The following is a 25,285-nucleotide window of genomic DNA, read 5'->3' on the forward strand; positions in this document are numbered from 1 at the left end:
GCTAGTTAATGTAACCTAATGTTAAATATGCATTACTAGCTTTAAGTACTTAAGCTAGGACAATTTTAATTATATTCATGACTCTCATTTTTACATTCCATATATATTTTCCAGTGTTATTACAGTTAATCCCTTAAATACTAAATTGCCAAGGACAGACATATTCAAATTGTATTTTAGGAAACAGGGATCTCTATGAAGACTTTTATAAACTAATGATTTACGTTGCTTCCTTGAGCATGACAGTGTTTTACAGTGTGAGAATATTCAATGAATCAGAGACTCCTCCACAGACCTTAACCTAATAAAATATACTGTTTAATTCTCTGAGGGCAGAAGTTAAAAACAATCCTTTTCTCTCCCATTTCTTTTTGATTCCAGTAAACACCTTTTTATTTGATTTGAGGGTGCTCACGGACAAACCCACTGCCATCTGAAAGAGTTTCGTCACCACCTGGTGGAGAATAAAATAGCAACATCCAAAAATAATCCACCATTTCTTGTACCAAAAAAAAAAAAAAAAAAAATTTAAAACCTCCAGCATGGGTTAATTTTCAAACCATACTCAAAAAAAAAAAAATCATTTTTAAAATCCCTACACGCTATTGGACCCAAATTTGGTGGACTGAAAAGTATGCATGGTCAGAAGGAAGTTTCGGAAGACAAGCAAAAGGCCTTTCTGACTCTGCAGCAGGAGCTGTTGGGAACCAGTGTGTCCTAACCAGGTCATTTCCCTGAGATAGATAGTGCTCGTTTCCGGTTGCGAACATTACAACGCAAGTCCATCATGTCACGTTACTTTAATTTTATGCTCCCTAAGCACTCCTTAACGCATTTTGGGGGGTAATTGAGGGCACACGGACTCAGGAAATTTACAGTAATGTTCTCAAGATTCACCTGGAAAGGTTAAACTGTGGCCTGGCTTTGGATGTCGCCTACGTTAAAACAGGAGCTGGGACAGAATTTCATACAGAGCAATTCTTTGAAATAACCAGAGAAAATAAACTTTGAAGGAGAACTGCATAAAAAGCCAAACAAAACAATGCCCCAAAAATTCAGACAATATTTCTTTGTTTAATTGATCTCGAGGAAAGAGAAATCCAAGTTCACAATAATTTACATGGATTCTACCTTATTGCACACAGAACCAAACATACAATCATTTTAACAGCAAATAACAAACATGTTGAATATCTTCAGGCCATTTTGAATAGTATCCTATACATGTACCTAATAATAAATACTGCTTCTGAATTAGTTTGAAATACAGTACCACCAAGAGTTTTATATTTTTATGTAACTACTTAAGCAAAAGAGCATAAAGGAAAGGGGAAATGCACAATATTTTATTTCTTTAATGTAGGAATTCTTATTCCTATAGGCTTGAGAACCACTACAAAACCATCCTCCTGTTAACCTTTAGCTACCGCAAGACCAGTGATATCCTCCACCCTATTGTTTTTGTCACGTCACCAATCCTACCACATTTATGTTGGTTACAAACCTTCAGCCTGTTTAGTCATTTAAAGAGTTGGGAAAGAGCCAAAACCTAAACAATCATAGCAAATTCTGGTATAATTTTATAGTTCACTTCTGTGCTTTTTTACAACTTTTTCCACTAAATGATTCTAAGCCTAAAATACTTTTTCTTTCAAATATATATATATATATATACACATATATATATATATATATATTACCTTGGACCGTTTTAATTGGTTTAAATGCAGGGCATATGTAAATAACTGCCCAGAAATGAGAGGCACTTCTCGGAAATGCAATGACTCCAGTCATTGGACTGCAGGACACGCGATGGTTTTGACTTGATGAACTGAATGAGTTCATGATTCAACTTTCCAACGTTGTCTGCTTGAAAATGGCAATATTCTTATCGGCAGCATTCAGCGCATTAAGATGCGTTGGATATGTGTGTCGGAAACCGTAACATTAAAATTGTGCTTACGTTAATTCTGTAATGAACCTAACGTTAAAAAACTTAACGTTATTCCTTAGGAGCTCTGATCCAATCACAATAATACTGGTTGAAATTGATAACCAACCTGAGGCAAAAAAAGTAAACAAGCAAAGTCACTTTTTTCAAGCTTTTTAAACGGAACACGTGAAGTTAATGACTATTTCCCAGAGTATGCAAGCAACTTCAGTGAAAAGTTCTGGGAACAAACGCATGAGGCATTACCTCCAAGTTTCTTAACCATGATGGTCTTCAGCTGAGACGCACACAAGGCGAGGCAGAGGAAACCTCTTGCCCCTAACGACGCAAGGTCTCTAGAGCACTCACGTGGACACATTACAGGGCAAGGCAGCAACTTAGCATAAACCCGTCAGTATTGACATAAGGCGTGTATGTACATGTAATATCATGCTTATGGACATTTATTAGCCATGAAACTTCATAAAGAGCTGCACAAAAATCCAGCAGTGAAAGACTCCTAAGTGAAGTGCCAGCCATAGATAATGAACTAATCTGTGCTCTTATAACAGGGCAGGCAAGGGACACAGCAGGCACCTCCCAGGAACCACACGGAAATTAAGACTAGTGCTATATTTTCCAAATACAAAATATATACTGAGTACAAAAGTTAAGAGTACATTTGAGGACTATGGAAGTAATGCTTACTATATGGAAGTAATGCTTACTATATTAAATTTTTTATATGAACATCTTTTGTTCATATAAAAAGATACAAGGTCTTAGCATAAGAGCATGCTTTCTTTCTCTAGAAGTACAATGAAGAATGAAAGAGGGACTCTCTGTACAAATCTGAAAATAAAGTCTTGAAAGAAAAAGGCTACCATAAAAAATATTTATATTTTTTATGTTGTTGTTTGGTTATGACTAAAACCAGATTTTAAAATATCTTAAAATTTAACCTTTGCACATTATTTTAATTATAAATACATGTGATCTTTATGCTGTGTCTGATAACATTGACTGTATGAAAAGTTTGCAAGCTATTACAAATCTTCAAATGAGAAATACCAAGTTTTCCTTTGCCTAAAAGGTAGAAAAAAAAACACAACAGAAAAACAATGTATGTCAAAAACAAATACAATTGTTTAAAAGGATAAAATTAACTGGAGTCATTAAAACACCCTGCATATCAAGAAACAGTCAACCAAAGGTTTTACAGATATTCACACATGGAAACAAGAAAGCTCACAGCACAATTACAGGAACAAGTAAATGGCATTAAACAGTAGTTAAATAAGAAGTCTCTAGCAGAGCCAGGAAGCAGTAAGACCAGATAAGAACATTCAGAACACATTTGGCAGCTTCATTCACATCCCACTTCCCCTCCATCTTTAAATGTGTCCTCTACCACCCCGATCCCCAGGCAAGATTGGAAAACCTTGCTCGTGCAAACTAAAACATGTTATTATTTTTGACTAAGGACAAAAGGATCTAGGTCTCAAATCAGTAACTTAGTAATTATTACATTCAAATTGGTTCCATGCGTTTCAATCCTGTAATAGGCCCTTCAATTTACAAATTCCAAAAGGTGATTTTCCTCTGGCACCCCTGACATGCCAGCAACTCCAGGGTGTCAAATACTTTATTCTTAGCGCCACCACTGAACAGCAACAGTCATGCTTAAACCCATCGCCTTTCCAATTGGGAAAGTCTGCAAATTATCTCAACCTCAGTTTGGAGAAACTAAAAATGGACCTCACCACCACCTCTAAACTTAAAGTCCCCTTTGTGAAAAAACTCATGTCAGAGAAAATGTATTAAAGTACTAGATTCCATTGTCTCTAAAGAGCAAGCAGCTCAGTGATAAATGGCTGCTCAAAATAGAAACTCACACACTCTCTAACTTGAGCTGGAACTGAAGCTTCTCCTAAGGGTAAAATGAACAGAAATTCTGCTTGAATCGTTTCTGAAAAAGCAGTGGAGGCAGTGGTGAGAAGGGCCTTATTTTAAACGTTTAGGCTTCTATACCATTTAAAACAGTATGGGGCAGGGCACGGTGGCTCATACCTGTAATCCTAGCACTCTGGGAGGCTGAAGCTGAAGGATCACTTGAGCTCAGTAATTCAAGACCAGGCCGAGCAAAAGGAAGATCCGATCTCTACTAAAAATAGAAAAATTAGCTGGGCGTGGTGGCACCCGCCTATAGTCCCAGCTACTCTGGAGGCTGAGGCAGGAGGATTGCTTAAGCCCCATAGTTTCAGGTTGCAGTGAGCTATGATGATGCCACTGCACTCTAGCCTGGGTGGCAAAAGCAGGACTCTGTCTCAAAAAATAAAATAATAATAATAATAAAACAGTATGCAATATTTCATGCAGTTATGTGCAAATGAAATGGGGAGCTGAACGTCACTATCTATTCTGCATAGGCAAGTCACTTCCCCTGGAGAGTTGCTATTTTATTCCTTTAGAGGGCACATGCTTTGGTTATTTTTTATCTAAAGGGCTCTCAGCTGCTTAAGACTGTTAACACAAACAAAGACTTATTGAAATACATCTCTCTTTGAAAATAACCTACTTGGGGTGGAAACGGGGGTAGACAAGGAGCTAATCAACAACTTAAATATCAGTAGTCATAAAATTTCTTAAAATTCACAGTATCATAACTTCTGGAAGAGCTCCACTGTCTATGTATCTGCAGGTCTTTGCAATTTATCATTCCAGGTATCATTTTAATTTGTAGGTGTTTTGCTTTACTCCATTTGTTTTGAGTTTTTTCTCACTGGATACACTGGCTGGCTTCACTGAATTTGTTTTGAGTTTTTTCTCACCGGATACACTGGCTGGCTTTACTCCATTTGTTTTGAGTTTTTTCTCACTGGATACACTGGCACGACCACAGCTATTTGCATTTCCCTTTTTCTTAAGATTTGCATGTGCTTGTGTTCTGGTGGGCTTGCAGGCGTCGGCCGAGTCCAGAATCACGGCTGACTGTCTGGGAAGTCGAATGTTACCATTGGCTTCCACCTTTGAGCTGTCGCTGCAGGACAAATCCCAACGCGGCAGCTTTGTACTCTTACTTGATTTTTTTTTCTTCTCTTCTGTCCTCATTTCAAGGGTTTGCTTCTGACAACATAACCTGCTGCTACCCAGCATATCACCGGGCTTGGGGGAAGCCTCAAACACGTAGTATGATGGACGGACTTGATGGTGAACATCTTTCTTTCGTGAAGGGCCTGACTTTGAAGCCCCTTCCTGCTGAGGTAGTGGCTTGGACAGAGCGCTAGCAATCAGCTTACCCCTCCCAGGGCTCTTCAGAGCCCCTGAGGTCGCTGGGGCAGTGGGGGGCCTTGCTTTGGCCCCCTTCCCTTTTTCACACTGTATGGTCTGGATCTGCAGCCACTCGAGCTGAATAAGTCTGTCGATATACTTCCCGAGAAGTCCTCCGGCTCGTGGCATGGCTTCGGTTTTACACTCCGCGTTCAGAAGCAGGGCCATGTCCCGTAGGTCCCAGGAGCTAAAAGGGGGTGGCAGGAAATCAGGATAACAGTATCCAGGTCTGGCATGGCCCTGGCCTGGGTGAAGATCGAAGTGCACAGGATCAATTTCTTCAGCTCGAAGATTCAGATCTGGAGGTGTGAGGGGAGAAGGGGGGATGGGAACTCTCTCCGAGTCGGAGAGATCACTGGCGCTGTCTTCATCAGCATCTTCTTTAATAATCTTCATTGACTGAAAGTCAAGAAACAATCTGTTCCCTGAAGCCCCCTGACACCCGGGTCCAAGTGGACTCCTCTCGGGTTTTCCTTCTGGGGAAACGCTTTCTTTAAGCTTATCCTCAGCTAGCTGGGAGACACCCACAAGGCTGCTTCTCAGCCGGGAAGAAACACGGCGTCCTTCGGGATGACTCTGTCTTTTTCCTGCAGAACTTTCTGGGTGCTGCACTCTATTCCACGATGGGCCAGCATTCATACTGCTGTGAAAAATAAAACTGCAATTCTCACTACCTATGACAAAAAAATGGTCTGGCTATAATTAAACAAATGAAAAGAATCCACTATTCATGCTTTTTTTGTTCAGCTGTTTCTAGGCATTAGAAAACTTAAGGCCTCCAAAGTCCTTACTGAAGAAGTAGTTTTACAGAACATTTTTCCATATAATACTCTACTTAAGAAACATTATATAATAATACATGTGAATGTATGGATTTCATTTTATATCAAACATTAGCATTTTAAAAAAATTAGCATTTATCAGAGTGCTTGTTTTATAGTTTTAGGCCAACTGGGTGTACTTTGAAAAAGTTTAGAAAAAAATCTATCGTAGAACTCTTGGTCTGTTCTGCTAATGATCAACAGTATTTAACAACATTTAGAAGTCAAATCCTCAGCTTTCATTCATATGCCTATTTTAAATTAGATATAAATATGATATAAAATGCAAGTTTTACAGAGTTTAATCACTCATTTTAGTGGTGATTCTGAGCCAAGAAAAATCTTAGTATGTAAAAGTGCAGCACATATAACCAAGTTTATTGAAATATTTTCAAACAGGAAACACACTTGGGAAAATTGTGCTAAAAGGACAGACATAAAATCGTATGATGAAAACACAGAGTTAAAGATATCCTGTGAGTGGCAGGGAAAGGGAAATAAGGAAATAAGTGCATTACCACTATAGCAACTGATTCTTTCCGGGGTAATTTATTCTGAGGCAGAATCTCACATCAGAGTTGAAAATACCTTCTTTTCAATTTATTTATCAAGAACATAGCATTTGATTAATATTAATACTACATCTCTGTAATATAAGTCAGACAGAATGAGCAGAAATGGGTGGTAAACATGCTTTCTGGGAAACTTAGAGGTTCATTTTGCCCAAACTAAGCAATTTTACCTCTTAATAAATATGAAGAATGTTGTATCATTGCTGCAAGTACAACATGTGCTTGACAAGTGTTGAATGAATGAATGAAAAATGAAGGAATGGCCATTATTCAGGATTCATAACTAATGCTGCTGGAACTTTGTTTTCGCCTAGCTATCAGTGTGTATCCATAGAGTTTATTATCAGCATCCTCTTATATCACAGGAAACTAACACAGAAAGATAATTTAGCGACTTGCCCAAAATTATCGATTCTGCTAACACTGCCAGAATTATGAACTTTGGAGTCCTTACCAACTAATAATGCTTGAAACCACTTTTACATTCATTTCTGCTAGATAAAAAATATAAATGTATATTTCTTAGCTACACTTTTTTTAAGTCCACACATTCAGTCTAGAGAACTGAGACAATGTGCCTTTTGTAAGATAAAACAAATTATACTAAAACTATTTACCTGCTTTTCTGATGAGATTCATTCACCCTACTCCTTTTCTTGAAAAAATCACAAGGCTGATCATCATCTAGGGTTTGATGGACTGTCTAAAAAACAGGCATGTGGTAATAAATACTGTGAACACACACACACTCACTAAACAAACAAAACCAGAACAAATCTAAGGTTTTTCTTCTAAGTTTACATCACCTTTTCTGTAGTGCTCAAAACGCTCTTGCTCAATCTGTTGGAAGATGGTGTCAGCTGGGGAGGTGACTTCTTTATTCCTCTTATATTTGGAAAGGACTCTTTGCCACCGGAACTAGAAGCAACACAGTGCTGTCAGTATTGATTGCAAAGGTTCCTACCATCATTTTTTTTTTAAAGTGAAAACTAACACAATACTATTTGCACAGCATTGAAATACTGGGGCTATGGTCATAGAGTAGTTTGCACTCTGAGTTGCGAAACATTGGGGGAGGGAGATACTGTCTTACATTTACAGTTTGGTCTTTTCTGCTTATTTGTTTACCACAGCAGATATTAGACAACAGGCTCATACTACTATAAATACTGGGAATGGATTCTACCTCTCTCTCTCCCTATACAACATACATGTATAATCTCCTTGCAAATATGTTGAAGACATTTGGAAGGAGCCAAATAAGGTCAAGTGTTATTCCAAAGCTCCCATGTTCAACCAACAAATAATTACAAAAGTACCTAGGAAATGGCAGGGGTTATGCCCGTGTGCCTGTCTTCATGTATCTGAAACTGCAGGGGGGAAGAAAGGGTTTCCATATGTGAACACATATTACATGTTATAGAATGTTTGTGAATACATATTATGAACACATGTTACATACTATATAATGTTTGTGAAGCGTTGCTGACCCATACCACACATCACTATTATCCCTCTTATTTAGAATGGCCTATTAAAAGTGCACTGATGAGAAACTGAATACTACTTTCTGCTATAACTTCCCCTGCCTCTGTAAAATAGAAGAGGTGGCATTATAGAAGATTTTAATTTTCTTTCTGAAACTTTCTTGTATTTTTTCCACAATGATCACGTAAGCCTTTGGTTGGTTTATATACGAAGGCAATAAAATCACACACGGGGGCTCATAATTAATGAATTATACCATAATGAACAGGCTTGACTCACTTTAGATGTGGAAAATGTTCTTTACCAGAGTAACGTTCTTTCATTAGTCTGGTTTTCTTCTGGCTTTGACCTTCTGGACAGCAGAAAGAAAACTTCCATGGAATGCCTGGCCCCAAAATGTGCTCTAGAAAACGCGCCTGCACCTCTACACGTCACTGACACCTGAGAGCCTTACCGCAGAGGCCTGTGCGGAGTTACCGGGTGAGAGAAACGAAAGCCCGCACGCACGCAGGGCCCTGAGGATGCACAGAACAAGCTCCCAGGCTCCCTGGTTCCCGCTGGCGGGGAAGCAAGGCTACAAATCAGAGACTCAGTCTGGAAAAATGCTCCCCAAGCGCCAGAGGCTGATTAGGGCAGCTGCAAGGTCCATCCCGGGGCATTAACTCCTGCTGCTCTCCTTCCTCTGGGCACCGCGCCGACTGGCCGAGGCCGCGGCCCCCACCCTCCCGGGAACCCGCGGCCTGTGGCGGCCAGCCCCGTGGGCGCCGCGCGGGCGAGACCCCTCCCCGCGCAGCGAGGCCCCCCGCCCGGCCGAGTCCCCCGGTGCGGCGCAGGTGTCCAAGAGGTGGCCCGCTTGCACCCTGACAATCACCGGGGACCGGCCCCGGCGAGGCCGGGCTCGTCTGTCTCCCCGCGTTAGCCACCAAGCCAAGGACACGCAGCATGCACCCTCCTTGTCCTGCACTGCGCAGACACTACCTAGGCCGAGGGGCGCAGCGTCCACGCAGATGCAGCCAGAAACTGACCGGACCCGTTCCGCGGCCGCGGCGGACACGTGACGGGGCGCCGGGAGCCGGGCTGCGGCGCGCTGCGGCAGGGGCGGGGGCGGCGCGCGGGGCTCCGCTGCGCTCGGCCGCGGGCGGCGTCACGGGGCGGGGCGAGGCGCTCCGGGAAGTGGCGCCCGGTGTGGCAGCAGCCCTGCAAGTTGCGCGGCCGACGGGGAAGGTGGGAGGGGCCGCCCGGAACGCGGCCTTCTGGTAAGAGCCTCCGAGGAAGGAAAAGCAAAAAGAGGCGTCGCCCTGCGCTCCGCGGACGGCCTCGGGAGCTTCCGCGCGAGAAAGAGCGCGCCCCTTTAGAAGCAAGCTCCTTTTCGGCTGCAAGAACCAGACGGCCTAGGCCAGGACTCGAGGGGCCGGGTGGCGGGCGAGGGCCGAGCGCAGCGGGCCCGCGGAGTGCCCAGCAGGTCGCACTCGCCGCGGGGACTCAGCGGCTTCTGAGCGCGGCCAGGACAGGTCGGAGGCCGCCCATCGGTTCTGTCTCCCCGTCTTCCGACGGCTGCCGGGCTATGTCTAGGGGCCCAGGCTCCGCGATCCCGCCCGTCCGGGGGTTCCGGAAGCCGGCCCCCCGGAGCTGCAGCTGTCTCTCGGACCTGGACGGCGGCGGGGCCCTGCAGCCTCGGGCCTGTCGGCCCCCCGGGAGCCCGGGCTGTGCGCCGCAGCCGGTGCGGGCGCCCTTGGGCTGCGACCCCCTCCTGCGACCCATCATCCTGCGGCGGGCGCGCTCGCTGCCCTGCTCCCCCGAGCGCCGCCAGAAGGGCGCGGGCGCGCCGGGCGCTGCGTGTCGCCCCGGCTGCAGCCGGCAGCACCGCGTGCGCTTCGCCGACGCGCTGGGCCTGGAGCTAGCGCAGGTCAAGGTGTTCAACGCGGGAGACGATCCGTCCGTGCCGCTCCACGTGCTGTCGCGGCTCGCCATCAACTCGGACCTGTGCTGCAGCAGCCAGGACCTGGAGTTCACCCTGCAGTGCCTGGTGCCCGATTTCCCGCCGCCCATCGAGGCCGCGGACTTTGAGGAGCGCCTGCGGCGGCAGCTTGTGTGCCTGGAACGTGTCACTTGCTCGGACCTGGGCATCAGCGGGACCGTGCGCGTGAGCAACGTGGCCTTCGAGAAGCAGGTGGCCGTGCGTTACACCTTCTCTGGCTGGCGGAGCGCCCACGAAGCGGTGGCACGTTGGCGCGGGCCCGCGGGTGCCACAGGCACAGAGGACGTCTTTGCCTTCGGCTTCCCGGTGCCGCCCTTCTTGCTGGAGCTCGGCTCACGCGTGCACTTCGCGCTGCGCTACCGAGTGGCTGGTGCCGAGTACTGGGACAACAACGACAGCCGCGACTACAGCCTCACGTGTCGCAGCCACGCACTGCACATGCCACGCGGAGAGTGCGAAGAGAGCTGGATCCACTTCATCTGAGCTGCGCGGGGGTCCAGGAACCTGGAGCCTCTGCATCTAAGCCACACCTGCTGTCATTTCTGTGCTGGGCTCTCACATCTGGGGGGTTGTTCTCCCCGCCCCCGCTGCCCCCCAAGTCGTCTGACTTGATTCCTGCTGCTAGGTCTCACTGCAGTGGCCCATCTTGTCTTATACTTGAAACGCCTGTGTCACTTGGTCTAGAAGGTGGCCTTTGGGTGGCCAGAAGGCCAAGTTGAATTTGTGTAATGTGTTGCAGGAGGGCGGCGGGTGGGTAGGTGCATGGGAGTGTTGGCCCCTCCGAGGAGGGCCCAGGCAGGGTTCTGTTTTTAAAAGGCCTGAGTCTGCTAGGAAGGCCTTTTGCATGTGTCTTGAATGTGCTTGTCTAAACGTAGCTGTTATTTATTATTGTGCCGTCGGGACCTTTCCCCCATAGTGGATGCTGCCACAGGAACATTCTAGACTTAATAAGCTTACAAAAAGGTCAGTTCTGTGTGTGTTTGTGCTCCTTGTAAACAGAACGTGCCCTGTGACCCCCCACCGTGGCCCCTCCTGGCACTCCCGCCCCAGGACAAGGAAAACCTGAGACCACGTTTGCTTGCCAATGCCTGTAGCCTTCTAACACTGGAAACTATTAATAGGCAAGAAATTTATGTCTCATCAGTCATCACACAACCATTCCTGGGCATTGAGGCTGCCCTGGTTAGGCTGTGTGCCTCCTGCACCAACGGCTGAGGAGAGGAAAAGCTTCGGACCTTTAAACTAACAAAACAATTCTTTCTCTGCCCAGGAGAGTCACTCTTCTGAGTCCATGTATTTCTCTTGTACATGTTTGATAATTAGCTGTCTACATATTATCAGGCCATTCTGTTTAGGTTTGAAACTACCTAAACATTTAAAGAAATCCTGCCTTAAGTTATTTCAATTTTCAGGTGACTATAGGATTTCAGGCAACAGTGCCCTTTGCAATTACCTTTTTGATGATTAAGGTGACTTTTTTTTTATTTCTTCCTAAGAATTCAGAAAATTCATTTCTTCGGAGTCCAGTTACCAAGTGGAACTAGAAGGTGTTTTCAGCAATAGCCAGAGCACTGGAGGAAAAACAATTCACAAATATTTATACTTTTAAATTATTTTAAATTGCATTTATATGTCATGTTTTTATCAGCTACCTGCCAACTTTATTCTTTGTGCCTTCAGATAGGAGAGTTTCTAATATATTTCTGGATTTGCTGCCCAATTTTAAAATATTAAATGCTTTTATTGTGGTTTTTAAACCTCCAGTTAGTTGGGACCACCGTCCTCTGCAGAGTGCTGTGGTTACTTAAAACTCCCATTGAGGACCTGATGAGATCTTTTGGTGCTGAGCCCTGGTCTCTTTGACAACAGGTGCTAGAAGTGAGGTGTGAAAAACGCTGCCAAAATGGACAAGATCTCCAATTTGTGGTTTCTTTATGCTACACTTGAAACTAATGTGATCAATTTTGTGACATCTGCCACCACTGAATTAACTCTAAATTTTTCAATTCTTGTTGACATTTGTCAAATCAATATTTATAAGGATGCATTTTGGCCTTTTAACCCATTTGTTATTGGTAATTGCAACCTCTGTGTTTTTAAAATTCCAAGAACAGGGTGGGTTTCTTTTGATCGAAGAACACTGAATTTTGATTTAAAATGTTGTTATTAAATTGCACAAGCTCTGGCTATTAGCACTGTGCACTGCATTGACATGCAGGAGAGAGAGAAGCCTGGTTGCATTGCCTGCTGTTCAACAAACTGTCCAAATAGGTCAGCAAGCCTGTGCCGGCCTTGGCTGCTAGGCATTTGGCCCCGCCCAGAGTTCATGACAGTGTCCAGAATATTCAGGTATGAGTTAGAGCTGCTAAATGTATTGTTGTTTAAAGGCATGTAGAGAATCTTATAATCTATGTGAAAGTGACTTGCCAAAAAGGTCATGAAATATAAAGTTATGAAATAAATGTTATATCTTCAATATTAAGAGAACTTCAAGGTGCCTTTTTAAAAATGTCAACATTTTGAAATTCAAAAGCTTAAATATACTTGCCTAGTTGATAAAGAAGCTGGAGAACAGCTTGAGAATTTTCAGAACCTAAAACACAGTTATATTACTTGGATGTGAAAATTTTATACTGGATTGTGCAATTGCTGGGTTGTTCCTCAAACATATCTTAACGTCATTTAAAATTATTTTATGCAAGCCTAAGTATTAAAATATATGTGGAAAAATGTGGGCTCTTCTATTAAGCTGGACTATGTTGTTTTTTTCTTGTGGTCTAATTACAGAAGACAAAGCTTTAGCAACTTCTTGATTATTCAAATCATTTCATATGTAAGTTTTATCCCTTCTAAAAACATAAATACAGGGCCTTGGCAAGAAAAATAAATTTTACAATTGGGCCTCAGCTTCAGTAGCAGAGTTGTGTATGTCTTTGAGAAATGGAAAGAACAATCCTATATGCCAGGTCAGCATTACATGTGATAAAAGCTATAGGGGAACACAGGTGATGTGATAATTACTGTACCTCTCTTACAGCGCTTGTTTATAGAGTCATTAGTGGGTGTCTGCCTTCCCCCTTGGATTGTGACCCCCACCTTGAACATAGGGGCAAGGAAACGAACACTTATTGTATCCTCCCTTATTTGGCCACAGTGCTAGGTGCTTTATGCATTGGATTTCATTTAATTCTGAAAATAATGCCACCTGGTAGGCAATATCTCCGTTTTCTTAGCTGAAGAAAATAAAACTCAGGTTTAAGTACAGTCATGGGCCATGCAATGACATTTCGGTCAATAATGGACTATACATTGGTGGTCCCATAAAGTTATACCATATTTTTGTTGGAACTTTTGTATGTTTAGATACACGGTTGCTTGCCATTGTGTTATAATTGCCTACTGTATTAAGTACAGTAACCTGCTGTACAGGTTTGTAGACTAGGAGCAATAGGCCATACTATACAGCCCAGGTGTATAGTAGGCTACACAATCTAGGTTTGTGTAAGTGTACTCTGTGATGTTCGCAGTGATGACATCGCCTGACAGCACATTTCTCAGAATGTATCCCCTGTCATGAAGGGACACATGATTGTAATTCACCTAAAGTCTCACAGCTGGTATTACTATACAAATTGAGCATTCAAACATATACCAAAGTCCATGATCTCTCTGCCTGTGACATAGCATATATTAATACAATGTTCCCAGTAAGTGATTGCTAAATTTAATTGAAAGCCAAATTTTGATTGTGATTGATAAGGTTTTTCATCAATCACTACAATGTAAAGCCCTTAAAAGACAATTTGAATAAGATTAAAGTGAGTAATATACTTTCTTCTTCCATGTTGTAGTTTTCTGATGTTTACTAAACAATTCCTAGGCTTTCTGAACACAGGAAACAATAAAAAGGGCTCTAACAGCTTTCTCTCTAGTAAAAAGTGGCAAGGTGAAAAATCACTACTGTTAATTTTTGAAGTTTATCAGTAAAACTTCTGTGCACTCACAACTCCATCATGAGGACCTTAAATCTATTAGAGGAAAACTACATGTGAAAATAGTTATGCAAAACTGTCAGGCCACGAAGTTGACACACTCTACGGTCTTCTTACATTTTGTTTTATACATTGTTAACACTTAAATGTGTGAATAATTCAAAAGCAAATTCAAAAACAATGAAAACTTCTGAGTATATAAAATTCTCCCAAATCCCTGTACATTAGGTTGCACATGTCATTTGTAAGCTCTGAATTAGGCGATTAAGAACTCAAAATTAAGTTCAATGAGGAAGGTACAAAGTTGTCAAGAATTCTGTAATGCTGGCTAAGCAGAATATTAAACACACTTTGGAGAGTTCGTGTTATTGTACGTGGCTTCATCTGCTGCCCTGGTGCTCGTGTTTATTTTCCCAGTTGCTTTCCACTGTGGCACATTTACATTATAACCCAGTATTTTCAAACAGGTGGTGGCTTTTAGGAAGTGCGGTTGATACTAACCTATTTTAAATTTTGATCTGGCGACATCTGTAAAAACTTTAACTCTACATGCCCTTCGCTACAGCAATTCCACGTTCAGAAATTTACCCAAACAAATGTTGGATAACCCAAAAGTCGTTTACTGCAGTATATTACTTGTAATAATAAGTTTTAAAAGGGGCGGGGAAGCTCGTGATTGCCGCTGAACAGGCAACAGGGGATGGCGATTCCCGGCCGGGCCGGCCCAGGATTGAGTAATTAGGGAGCCGGTAAGAAGGGCAGCCCCGGCCTGCCCGCGGCCCTGGCTTGGACAGACGCAGATGCTTCTGTGGAAACGCGCGAGAGCGCCCACGAGCGCGACGCTGACGCTTCCCCGCCCCGCAGGCGCCGCCGGGGACAGCCAGGCCGCGCCCGCGACGCTGTGTGGAGACCCCGGCCCGCCCGCGCCCCTTCCGTCCCTTCCGGCGCGCCCGTCCCAGGGAGCCTCAGGCCAGGGAAGCGGGGCCTGGGGGAGATTCTGCCGGCGCCTTCACCCACGAGCGCGGCGGGGGCGTGCGCGGCCGGCCCGTGCCCTGGGAGCCGCGGGCGGGGCCTCCCTGCCTCAGGCCTGGGGCGACAGCGGCACCTTTTTGGGCACAAGGGGCGGGGCCTGGCTGGCGCTGACGCTGATTGGACGCACCACCGACTAGACGCAGCGCCGATTGGACAGGCGATTCCCGCCTTCCGTTGGCCTCCCGAGGTGCCGCGGCTGTCCCTGAGGTGAGGAGACGCGGCGGCCAGCGGCAGCTGCGGAGGCTCTTGAGGACTCAACACAGGAATCCTTCTGCAGCCAGCAGGTTGGGCCGGGCGCCCGGGTGTGCCTCCCTGAGGGCAGGGCGCGGAGGGAGGGTCGGCTTCTGCGGGGCGGGCGGCCTCCAAAGGTTCAGGTGGAACCGTTGTGGAAACGGCCGGGAGGTGCAGGCGGCGGTTCCGCGGCCCTTGGGCCGAGCGGGAGCCGCCCGGGCGGGCCGTGCGGAGTTCGCGGGCGGGCGTGGGCGCCGGCCCGGGGAGGGTTCCGGCGGGGCGCGGCGCGAGGCCTTCCCTCAGCACCTGCGCGGGGCTGGGAAGGGCGGCCCGCGCCGCCCCGCGTGTGTCGGAGGCTCAGCTGAGCCGCTGCGGGTCTCAGAGCGGACAGGGTGCGACGCGCGGCGGCCGTTGGAAAGCCGGGAGGGGGTGCGGGGGAGGGTCCGCCTGTGTGGGGGTCGCGGGGTCCGGCGCGGCGCGGGGCCGGGGCGATGCGGGCGGAGGGAGCCGGGCCGCGTGGCGGGGAGAGGCCTGGGGAGGCCCCGGGACCCCTGCCCGGGTGCCTGTGTTTCCTGCTGAGGGTGGGGACAGTCGCATCGGGTGTCGCGCGACTTTGTTCTGCAGGGCTCACCCCTGTGGTTGTTGGTTGGCTTTGGCAACAGTGTTAAGGACGAAGGAGATGTAGGGGCCTCACCTGGCCGGCCTTGGTTCCACTTGGGGAAGGCCAGAGCCTAGGAGTGGCCCCTCCCCCTCCCTTCTCCCCCTCCCCCATCTCTCCCCCTCCCCCATCTCTCTCCCTCCTCCGCCCACCCCCTAAGGTAAAAAAGGAGAATTAAACCACTTCACCATTCTGGTGTTTGCTTGCCATCTAACTGCGATTGTAGCGTCCGCAGTATGCTCATATAGTTTACGTTTAGGCCTATACATATACATACATACATACACACATATATATATTAAACAATAGTGAATTGCAAAATTTTCCTGAGCCACCATGTGCAACTGTTGCAAATACCATGCACTAATTTGCTAGTATTTCCAGAGTCACAAATTGGAATACAAAGGGAAGCAAGAAAATGGACATTTGGCACTGTTAGGAAGTAATACTTGGTTATGCAAAAATCAACTACATTTTTGTTCTGCCAGAGAAAGGATTTGTCAGTTAATGTGTTTTTTTCTCTCTCTTACTTAAGCACTTTGCGTTGCTCAAATGCAACGTTAAGTTCTGAAGCAGACTAAAATACTAGCTTTAGCATGACCTACAGCCTTCTCTGCGTTCAGTTATTTCTTTGCACTCTCTCCCTGACTCTTTTAAACTTTCATTATGGAAGATGTCTGACATATACAAAATAAGCAGAATAGTGTAATTAATTGCAGTCCCTTTCTTTAAAAGACACAGGCAAAGGAAGTGTTTCTCTGGGTCCTGAAGGGTGTAAGTTAGGAGAGTGAATATGTTCTTGGTTATAGGACTTGCTGAGCTAGTGTTTAGGACTGAATTCTGAGTGAATAGAAATAGCTGTGTGCTCTTTAAGAGAGGTTGAGAGAAAGAGAATGCGCTATACAGAGCCTACAGCAGGGGCCCCTTTTGTCTGTCCTAAGGGTGGTGGTGAATGTATGTGGAACGTTAGGCAATAGAACTGGATTGATCTGATCCATTGTATTCCCAATGTGGTATAATGTAATTGGTCCAGGGACCATGCTTTATTATACTCCTCCCCCAAAAAATGTTTTTTTGGTCAATTTTATTCCTTATCCCTAGGCTTTTTCTCCTATTTGTGCAAATCATCCATGTTCATATGTCCAATATGTGTATGCTTTTAAAGTACCATGTATTCTTACACAGACACAGGTATACACACATTCATAACAGTATATAGTCTTGTGTATATTTTAAATTTTACATAAGTAGTTTCTATGTGCTTCATTCTGCAACTTTTTTGGCTCTGTATTGTTTGAGATGATAAAGCTCTTGTTCATTACATGTAGCTACTGTATCCAGTTATATCCCTATGCTACATTTCATGTTTATTCACCACATTGACGTAGAGGCAGTTTCAATTTCTTGATATTAGTAGCAATGGTGCAAAATATTTTTATACTCCCCTTGTATTTTTGATTTTCTGTAAATTAGAAGTAGAACTACTGTGTAATATGGCATACACATTTAAATATTTACCCAGTGCCATCAAACTCTTTTTCAAAGTGCAGTTATTTATGTCCTATCAAAAGTTACATACATGATTTCCAATTTTCAATATTCCCACTGAGACTTGATATTATCAGGCTCTTTAGTTTTTGCCAGTCTGGTAGAAGGTTGTTTTAATTAGCATTTCTGATTACTATGGAGGTCATTCATCTATTCTTAGGTTTTCCACTTGGCTATTGGATGATTGCTTTACTTCTTGATTTGTCAGTTCTTAATAACAATTATTTTTATGTTAATCCTTAATCTCTTATTCCATTGCAATTTTTTTTTTGGTATGCTGCCTCTTATATCACTGTCTAATGATGTACAAGTTTAAATCTGTTACTTTGTTTAGACTAGAGACTGTGTCACACTTTGCTATCCAGACTGAGTATAGTGGCATGATCACAGATCATTCTAGCCTTGAACTTCTCGGCTCAAGCCATCCTCCTGCTGTGGCCTCCCAGGTAGCTAGGACTACAGGTGTGCGACACCACTCCCAGCTGATCAGATGATTAAAAAAAAAAAACTTGTAGAGATGGGGTCTTGCTGTGTTGCTCAGGCTGGTCTCAAACTCCTAGCTTCAAGTGATCATCCCCCCTCAGCCTTCCAGAGTTCTGGGATTACAGGTGTCAGCCGCTGCACCTGCCCTTACTTTTTATGCTTTGTGCTTTTCATGACTTAAATTCTTCCCTGTTGGAACATCATATCCTTTTGTGTTTTCTTCTAATACTTTTAAAATACTTTTTACATTCAGGTAGTTATACAGAGTGTTTCTTTTTAAATGCAAGACAGAGGTCTAATTTATTTTTGTATGGCAAGTCAATTTTCCAAATACCACTTATCAGTTTACCTTTCCCTTTCTTATTTGCAAAACTATGTTACTTATATGAAATTCCTATATTTGCATGTATATGAATTTGGATTGTCTTGTTTTATTGATCCATTTGCTTCCTTTTTTTTTTTTTTTTTTTTTTTTTTTTTGAGACAGAGTCTCGCTTTGTTGCCCAGGCTAGAGTGAGTGCCATGGCGTCAGCCTAGCTCACAGCAACCTCAAACTCCTGGGTTCAAGCAATCCTTCTGCCTCAGCCTCCCAAGTAGCTGGGACTACAGGCATGCACCACCATGCCCGGCTAATTTTTTCTCTATATATTAGTTGGCCAATTAATTTGTTTCTATTTATAGTAGAGATGGGGTCTCGCTCTTGCTCAGGCTGTTTTCAAACTCCTGACCTGGAGCAATCAGCCTGCCTCGGCCTCCCAGAGAGCTAGGATTACAGGCGTGAGCCACCACACCCGGCCTGTTTCCCATTTTTAATACTCCACTGTTGATAGTAAATGTGACTTTATAATATGTTTCAATATCATGTAAGGCGATTTTTCTTCTGAGATTTTTATAAGGTATTTTAGTTATTAGAACAACATTCTGCCATATAAATTTTAAAAGAATTAGCCAACCTTCAAAATATCCTTTTGTGTTTTTATTAGAGTTTCTTTGAAGTTTGGAAATTGAGATGTTCATTTTAGGAAGGAATTGAATTTTAATGTTAAGTCTTTCCATTAATGAGTAGGAATAAATAACTGTGTTCATATTTTTATGAGGATCTTTAGTATATTCTTAAAGATCTTGTTTTTTTGTTTGAATTGATCCATCTTAGTTTTATATATTTAAAAAATTGTCTGATTATTGCTGTTACAAAGAAACACTATAGATATTTATGCTGAGCCTTACTGGAATCTCTCAAAGGGCCTCTGATAAACAACATCTCTCTTTCTTATTTCTGACCAAGTAGAAAAAAAATAGAGTGGCGAAAACATAACCTTCATTAAGCTTATATTGGGAGACTGGTAGGTGTTGGCCTAGTGAATTTGCTAATACAGAGCTCCAGAAGTAAGCAAACTTACTGCCTGAGGCACAGCAAGCTAATTGAGGTAGTCTTTTCCTGCCCTGCATTTTCCTCTTTCTACCCTGGAAGAGAAAGCTTACTGACTCCAGGAAAAGGAACAGAACAAGGCATTGACTTTCTAATAGGGGCAGAACTTGCAGAAAGAACAAAACTGAATACAACATGAAATTTCTCTTGGAGTTCCCACATAAAAGAAAGGTGAAGCTGAGCTACGCCTGACTTATATTATATCATTCTTAAATTTACCAACCAAATAAATAATTCCTGCTCCTCAGTGGTGATGTGAATTATGTATATTTAAAACATTTTAGAATCAGATGTCAATTATAAACTTATTACCAGGGTAATAAATTAAGAGATGAGGCAGCTGGTCAGAATATAGACTTCTTTTGAAGGCTGATGGTCAGAGGATATGACATTGGTACCAAACTAAGACCCTTTTGTTCGGTTAACATTTCCAAGAGTATATTTATGTTAACTGAATGACTTAGTAACATTTGCAAATATTTGTACAAGTGTGATAGTGGACAAGAGAAAAAGATTAATACTGTTGTAATCTTAATTTGGCATCTCATCAAAATAAACTATTTGGACTTGTTTTAATCTCTGCTTTGTACATATTTCCCCCAAATGTATTGTCTAGTGTTCTGCTAATTTTTATTGGTCAAAATGTCTGTCTTTGCTTTTATAGCTTCTACTTTTTCTGTATTAGGGTGGTCTCTCTCTTTGATGCTAGATTTTCTTCTAGGGTTTCTATTGTTTTTATTTTTGAATTGAACCCATTCAGAATTTTTTTCTAGAATGTATGTTTTTTGTTTAGCTTTCTTATTTGCAAGCATGGTTATTGAAAAATATTGGGTCACAGAATTTTTAGGAGGACCAGAAAACCAGATGTGGTTGCTATATAGTCAGGTAAAAGCAAAGACAGAAAAAAAAAAAAAAAACCCTGTCCCATGGGGTTATTCAAGAGCTGTTCTATCCAATATGATAACCACTAGCCACATATGTCTATTTAACATTTGAAATATATCTAGTCTAAATGGAGATATGCTGTCAATGTAAAATACACCCTGGACTTCAAAGACTTAGTTGTGAACAAAAGAATGTAAAATATACAAATCTACAATTGAAGATTTCCAATACTTCCCTCTAAATAATTGATAGAACAAATACAATCAGTAAGGATATAGAAAATTTTAATGGCACAACCACTAGACTTAATTAACATTGTTAGAACACTCCACACAACAGAAACATACCTATTACTTTAAAGTGTCCATGGACCATTTACCAAGATAACCCATATAAAGCAGCTCTTGAAAAAGTTAAAAGGATTTAAATCATACAAAGCATGTTTGAGACTATGAATTAAATTAAAAGCCAGTATCAAAAAGATGGATGGAAAAATCCCTAAATATTTGGAAACTACCATACTTCTGAATAATTTGTGGGTCAAAGAAGTCAAAAGAAAACATTCATAGTATTTTGAACTGAATGGAAGTTAAAACATATATCAAAATTTGTACAATGGCACTAATGCAGTACTTCACAGGAAATTTATTGCTTTAAATGCCTGTAGTAGAAAAGAAAGCTCTGGATCAATCACTCAAGCTTCTAACTTAAGAAAATAGAAAAAGCAAGTTAAACCAACATAAGTAAAAAAATAAAATGAGAACAACCAGCAGATAGTAATGAAGTTGAAAACAAAAACATTAGAGAAAGATCAATGAAATTAAGTCATTCTTAGAAGATGAATAAAACTGATAAATCTCCAAACTTATTATAAAAAAAGAAAAAAAACACATATAGCAGTATCAGGAATGAGAGAGGTAATAGCTACATCTGATTATATAGATAATTGAAAGGATAATAGGGACATTATAGAACAGAATGACGGAGTTCAGAAATAGACTCACAGATACGTGGATGTTGCCTTTTGATAGAAATGAAAGGCAGTTCCATGGAGAAAGTATGTTCCTTTCCACAATTGGTGCTGAAACAATTGTATGCCTTCTATTGATAACTTATACTGTACACAAAAGCTAACTCAAAGTGGATCATAGGCCTGAGTGTAAAACCTGAAACTATAAAGAAAACGTAGGAGAAAGCTTTCAGGACCTATGATTAGGCAAAAATAAATAGGAAAAGCCTGAGTCTAAAAGAACAAATTAATAAATTTTATTGCATCATAACAAAAACTTTTGCTCTTCAAAATACATTATCAAGAGAATAAAAAGACATGCTACAGTCTGGGAGAAAATAATTGCATATCATAGATCTGGAAAAGGACTTGTATTTAGAATATATACGGAACTCTGAAAACTGAATAAGAGCACAAAAATTTCCAATTAAAAATGGGCAAAAGATTTAAATGGAAACTATGAAAGAAGATATTCGGGTACAAATAAACATGAGAAGATATTCAATATCATTAGTCATTAGGAAAATACAAATTAAAACCATAATGAAAACACTACAGACCTTTTAGAATGGCTAAAATTAAAAAGACAATTAAATTTTACTCATAAAATTACATATGCCAATTAGTTTCTCACCCATTGTTTGTATTCTGCATCTTTTTAAAACTGATTTTTGAGGCAAGACTTTTTTTGACTGTAAAAAGTACAGATATTTTCTGCTCTGTGGCTTTATCACTCTGAATGATATTTTTTCTTTTTTGAGCTAGAGTTTGTAATTTTAAGGGTGTCCAACTTATTCTTTTTTTAGGTTAGTGCTTTTTATAATCTGTTTAATAAATCCTTGTTTATTGACAATATGAAGATGTTCTGATATATTCTAGAAACATGTTTTACCTTTCACATTTCCATTTTCAACCCACTTAGAAATGTTTGTGTATGGTGTGAGGTAGTTGGTATGACATAGGAAGGTTTCATTGTATTAAGAATATCCAATTGAAAACAGTAAAATTAATTGAAAAGACTACCCTTTTCTTACTGCTTTGTGTTCTATCTTTGTCTTAAGTCAAGAGTCATTATTTGTATAGGTCTGTTTCTGGATTCTCTATTCTGTTCCATCAATCTTGGCTAATACCACAGTGATTTTTATGGTAATTCTAATATGATAGTTTTACTAGATTTTTGGCTATATTTTTTTGTGATATATACCTTTTCTATCCTTTTATTTCCAGCTGTTTTGTATGCTTTTATTTAAGGTGTGTCTCTTAAAATACATAATATTTTTGGACAACATATCTTCTTAAATTGGTAACCTATATGATGATCTGATTTTTAATTGGAGTTGTAGGGGTGCCAAAACTTCACCTCTTCCATTTTAGGGTTTTTCCTGGCTGTCCCTGAGAATTAAATTGATGTAAGACAGATTAACAGGAGAAAAAAACATAAACATTTATTTAGTATTTAAATTTTACGTGACACAGGAGCCCTCATAAGAAAATGAAAACTCAGAGAAAGAGTTGATCACTTGCATACTGAAATGGACAAAAAATAATAAGTTGTGTGATATGATAAGGTATAGGGACTTGGCCTAGAGTAGTTAATTGGGTAGAGAAGTGACTATGAAGAGAACAGTTAGTTTAACAAGGTTGGTTTGTATGGGTTTTTCTTAACTTTAACTTCTCATCCTTTAGGATAAGAATGTTACTTTCCTTTTGGTATAGGAAAGTTGTCTTTAATATAAAAATTTCATTTCCTTCTTTTTAGAAACAGACTGAAGATTAGAGTGATCTTCTTGCACATGCTGTTTTTTTTTAAGTGCCTTTGATTCAGTATAGTCAATAGACCAGTGTATATTTTGGAGTGAAATATAATCCCACTATCGGGTATCTACCCATAGGAAAAGAAGTCACTACATCAAAAAGATACTTGCACCTGAATTTTTATTGCAGCACAATTCACAATTACAAAGGTATAGAATCAACCTAAGTATTCATCAGTTGATGAGTAGATAAAGTGTGATACACACACCCATCCAACCCCCCACACACCATGGGGTACTACCCAGCCATAAAAAGGAATGAAATAATGTCTTTTGCAGCAATTTTGATGGAACTGAAGTCCATTATAACCTAAGTGAAGTATCTTGGGAATGGAAAAACAAGCACCACATGTTCTCACCTATAAGTGTGAGCTAAAGGGTAGATACACATGGTCATATTGGAAACTATGTTAAGGACATTGGAAACTAAGACCGGGAGAGGATGGTGAGAGGGTGGTGAGGGGTAAACACTTATCTATTGCGTACAGTGTACACTACTATGGGGACAGGCACACTATAAACCTTGTCTTCAGTATTACACAGTTGATCCATACTTGTACCCCCTTAATATTTTGAAATAAAGACTGGAGTATTTAATATATTTTACATTCAATATAATTATTATTATGTAGCGTTCAATATACAGCCTTACTTTGTGCTGTTTGTCCACCCTGTGCTGGGTGTCCCTTTTTCCCCTCCCTTTTACCCACTACTTTTGAATTGATTAAAACAAATCATTACACCCCTCTTTAATTAACTTGGTAGTTATATATTCTTTCACCATCCTTTAGTGGTTGCCTTAGAAATGATACCAATATCCCTTATCAGTGTCCCTTAAATAGACACTTATATTCTTTCCCAGGTACTGCATAGCATTTAGAATGCTTTAAGTTCAGTTACTACCACCACTACCCCATGCACTATTATCATATATTGCAAAGCCATTTATTTTTTTAACACTGTGGAACATTATTTTATATACTTAATATACATTTAAGTTTTTTGTTGCTTTTTACTCCTTCCTATAGAGGATCATTTTTCTTCTGACTGAAGACATTTTAGTATTTCCTTTAGAGAGAATATCTGTAACTAGTTCTCTAAGTTGAGTTTTCCTTTTTTCTTTCTCTATTTTGGTTCTCAAAATGTATTTTCCTTTATTTTTGAGGAGTATTTTTTCTGGCTATAGAATTGTAGTTTTCAGGGAGGTTTTGGTAAGCACTCTGGTGTGTGTGTGTGTGTGTGTGTGTGTATGTGTGTGTGTGTAACATACCAATTGGTTTTTTAAAAAATTTTAATAGATTTATAGGATACAAGTGTTTTTTGTTACATGGATGAATTATATAATACTGAAGTTAGGGCTTTCAGTGTACCCATCACCAGAATAGTGTACGTTGTACCTGAAAGGTAAACTTTTATCCCACATCCCCTCTCAGCCTCCCTCTTCTTAGTTTTCAATGTCTATTATACCCCTTTATGACCATATATACCCCTTGTTTAGCTCCCACTTATAAATGAGAACATGTGGTATTTGTTTCTCCATTCTTGAGATACCTCACTTAGGATAATGATCTCTTTGGAGATTTTCCATCCAAGTTGCTACAAAATACACTGTTTGATTCCTTTTTATGGCTGAGTAGTACTCCATGGATACCACATTTTCTTCATCCACCCATAAATTGATGGGCACTTAGGTTGATTTCACTTCTTTGCAATTGTGAATTGTACTATGGTAAACATTCAAGTGCAAGTATCTTTTTAATAAAATGACTTCTTTTCCTTTGGATAGATACCTAGTAGGTGAACTGCTGGATTGAATGGTAAGTCTACTTTTATTTCTTTGAGGAATCTCCATACTGTCTTCCATAGAGTCTGTATTAATTTTCAGTCCCACCCACAATGTATAAGCTTTCCTTTTTATCTGCATCTGCACCAACATCTATTATTTTCTTTTTACCAGCTGATATTGGCCATTCTGACAGGGGTAAGGTGGTATCTCATTGTGGTTTGAATTTGCATTTCCCTGATATTGAGCAGATTTTCATATGTTTGTTGGCCATTTGTTTATCTTCTTTTGAAAAAACTCTG

At 41.5% G+C, this 25,285-nt stretch overlaps 3 protein-coding genes across 11 annotated transcripts in view; 2 read left to right on the forward strand and 1 right to left on the reverse strand.

Moving 5' to 3' along the window:
- Nucleotides 1-506: 506 nt before the first annotated feature.
- On the reverse strand, nucleotides 507-9,260 carry FAM217B (family with sequence similarity 217 member B). 3 transcript variants are annotated; one of them, XM_012752992.3, is made up of 5 exons: nucleotides 9,120-9,259; nucleotides 8,421-8,493; nucleotides 7,460-7,571; nucleotides 7,271-7,356; nucleotides 507-5,903 (listed from the first exon to the last, which is right to left on the reverse strand). In XM_012752992.3, the coding sequence occupies exons 2-5, from the start codon at nucleotides 8,462-8,464 to the stop codon at nucleotides 4,658-4,660; spliced, it is 1,488 nt and encodes a 495-aa protein (XP_012608446.2). In that variant the 5' UTR covers nucleotides 8,465-8,493; nucleotides 9,120-9,259; the 3' UTR covers nucleotides 507-4,657. The 3 variants fall into 3 exon arrangements, with proteins under 3 accessions (XP_012608446.2, XP_075866939.1, XP_075866940.1); XM_076010824.1 differs by lacking the exon at nucleotides 8,421-8,493 and having other exon boundaries at nucleotides 9,120-9,260; XM_076010825.1 differs by lacking the exons at nucleotides 7,271-7,356; nucleotides 8,421-8,493 and having other exon boundaries at nucleotides 9,120-9,260.
- A 37-nt stretch (nucleotides 9,261-9,297) lies between these two features.
- Nucleotides 9,298-13,027, forward strand: PPP1R3D (protein phosphatase 1 regulatory subunit 3D). The gene has a single exon (XM_012752998.3). The coding sequence runs from the start codon at nucleotides 9,706-9,708 to the stop codon at nucleotides 10,600-10,602; it is 897 nt and encodes a 298-aa protein (XP_012608452.2). The 5' UTR covers nucleotides 9,298-9,705; the 3' UTR covers nucleotides 10,603-13,027.
- A 78-nt stretch (nucleotides 13,028-13,105) lies between these two features.
- SYCP2 (synaptonemal complex protein 2) overlaps nucleotides 13,106-25,285 on the forward strand; it is an 83,575-nt gene continuing 71,395 nt past the window's right edge. For 6 of the 7 annotated variants that reach the window (XM_020282064.2, XM_076010830.1, XM_076010829.1 and 3 more), the window contains exon 1: nucleotides 13,106-15,427. The gene's annotated coding sequence lies outside the window, so the exon portion shown is untranslated. Of the gene's footprint in view, nucleotides 15,428-24,986; nucleotides 25,018-25,285 lie in introns of all 7 variants that reach the window. The other variant, XM_076010827.1, reaches the window with a different exon arrangement.

The sequence above is a fragment of the Microcebus murinus genome, chromosome 16 (assembly GCF_040939455.1).
Source record: "Microcebus murinus isolate Inina chromosome 16, M.murinus_Inina_mat1.0, whole genome shotgun sequence".
Lineage (NCBI taxonomy): Eukaryota > Metazoa > Chordata > Mammalia > Primates > Cheirogaleidae > Microcebus > Microcebus murinus.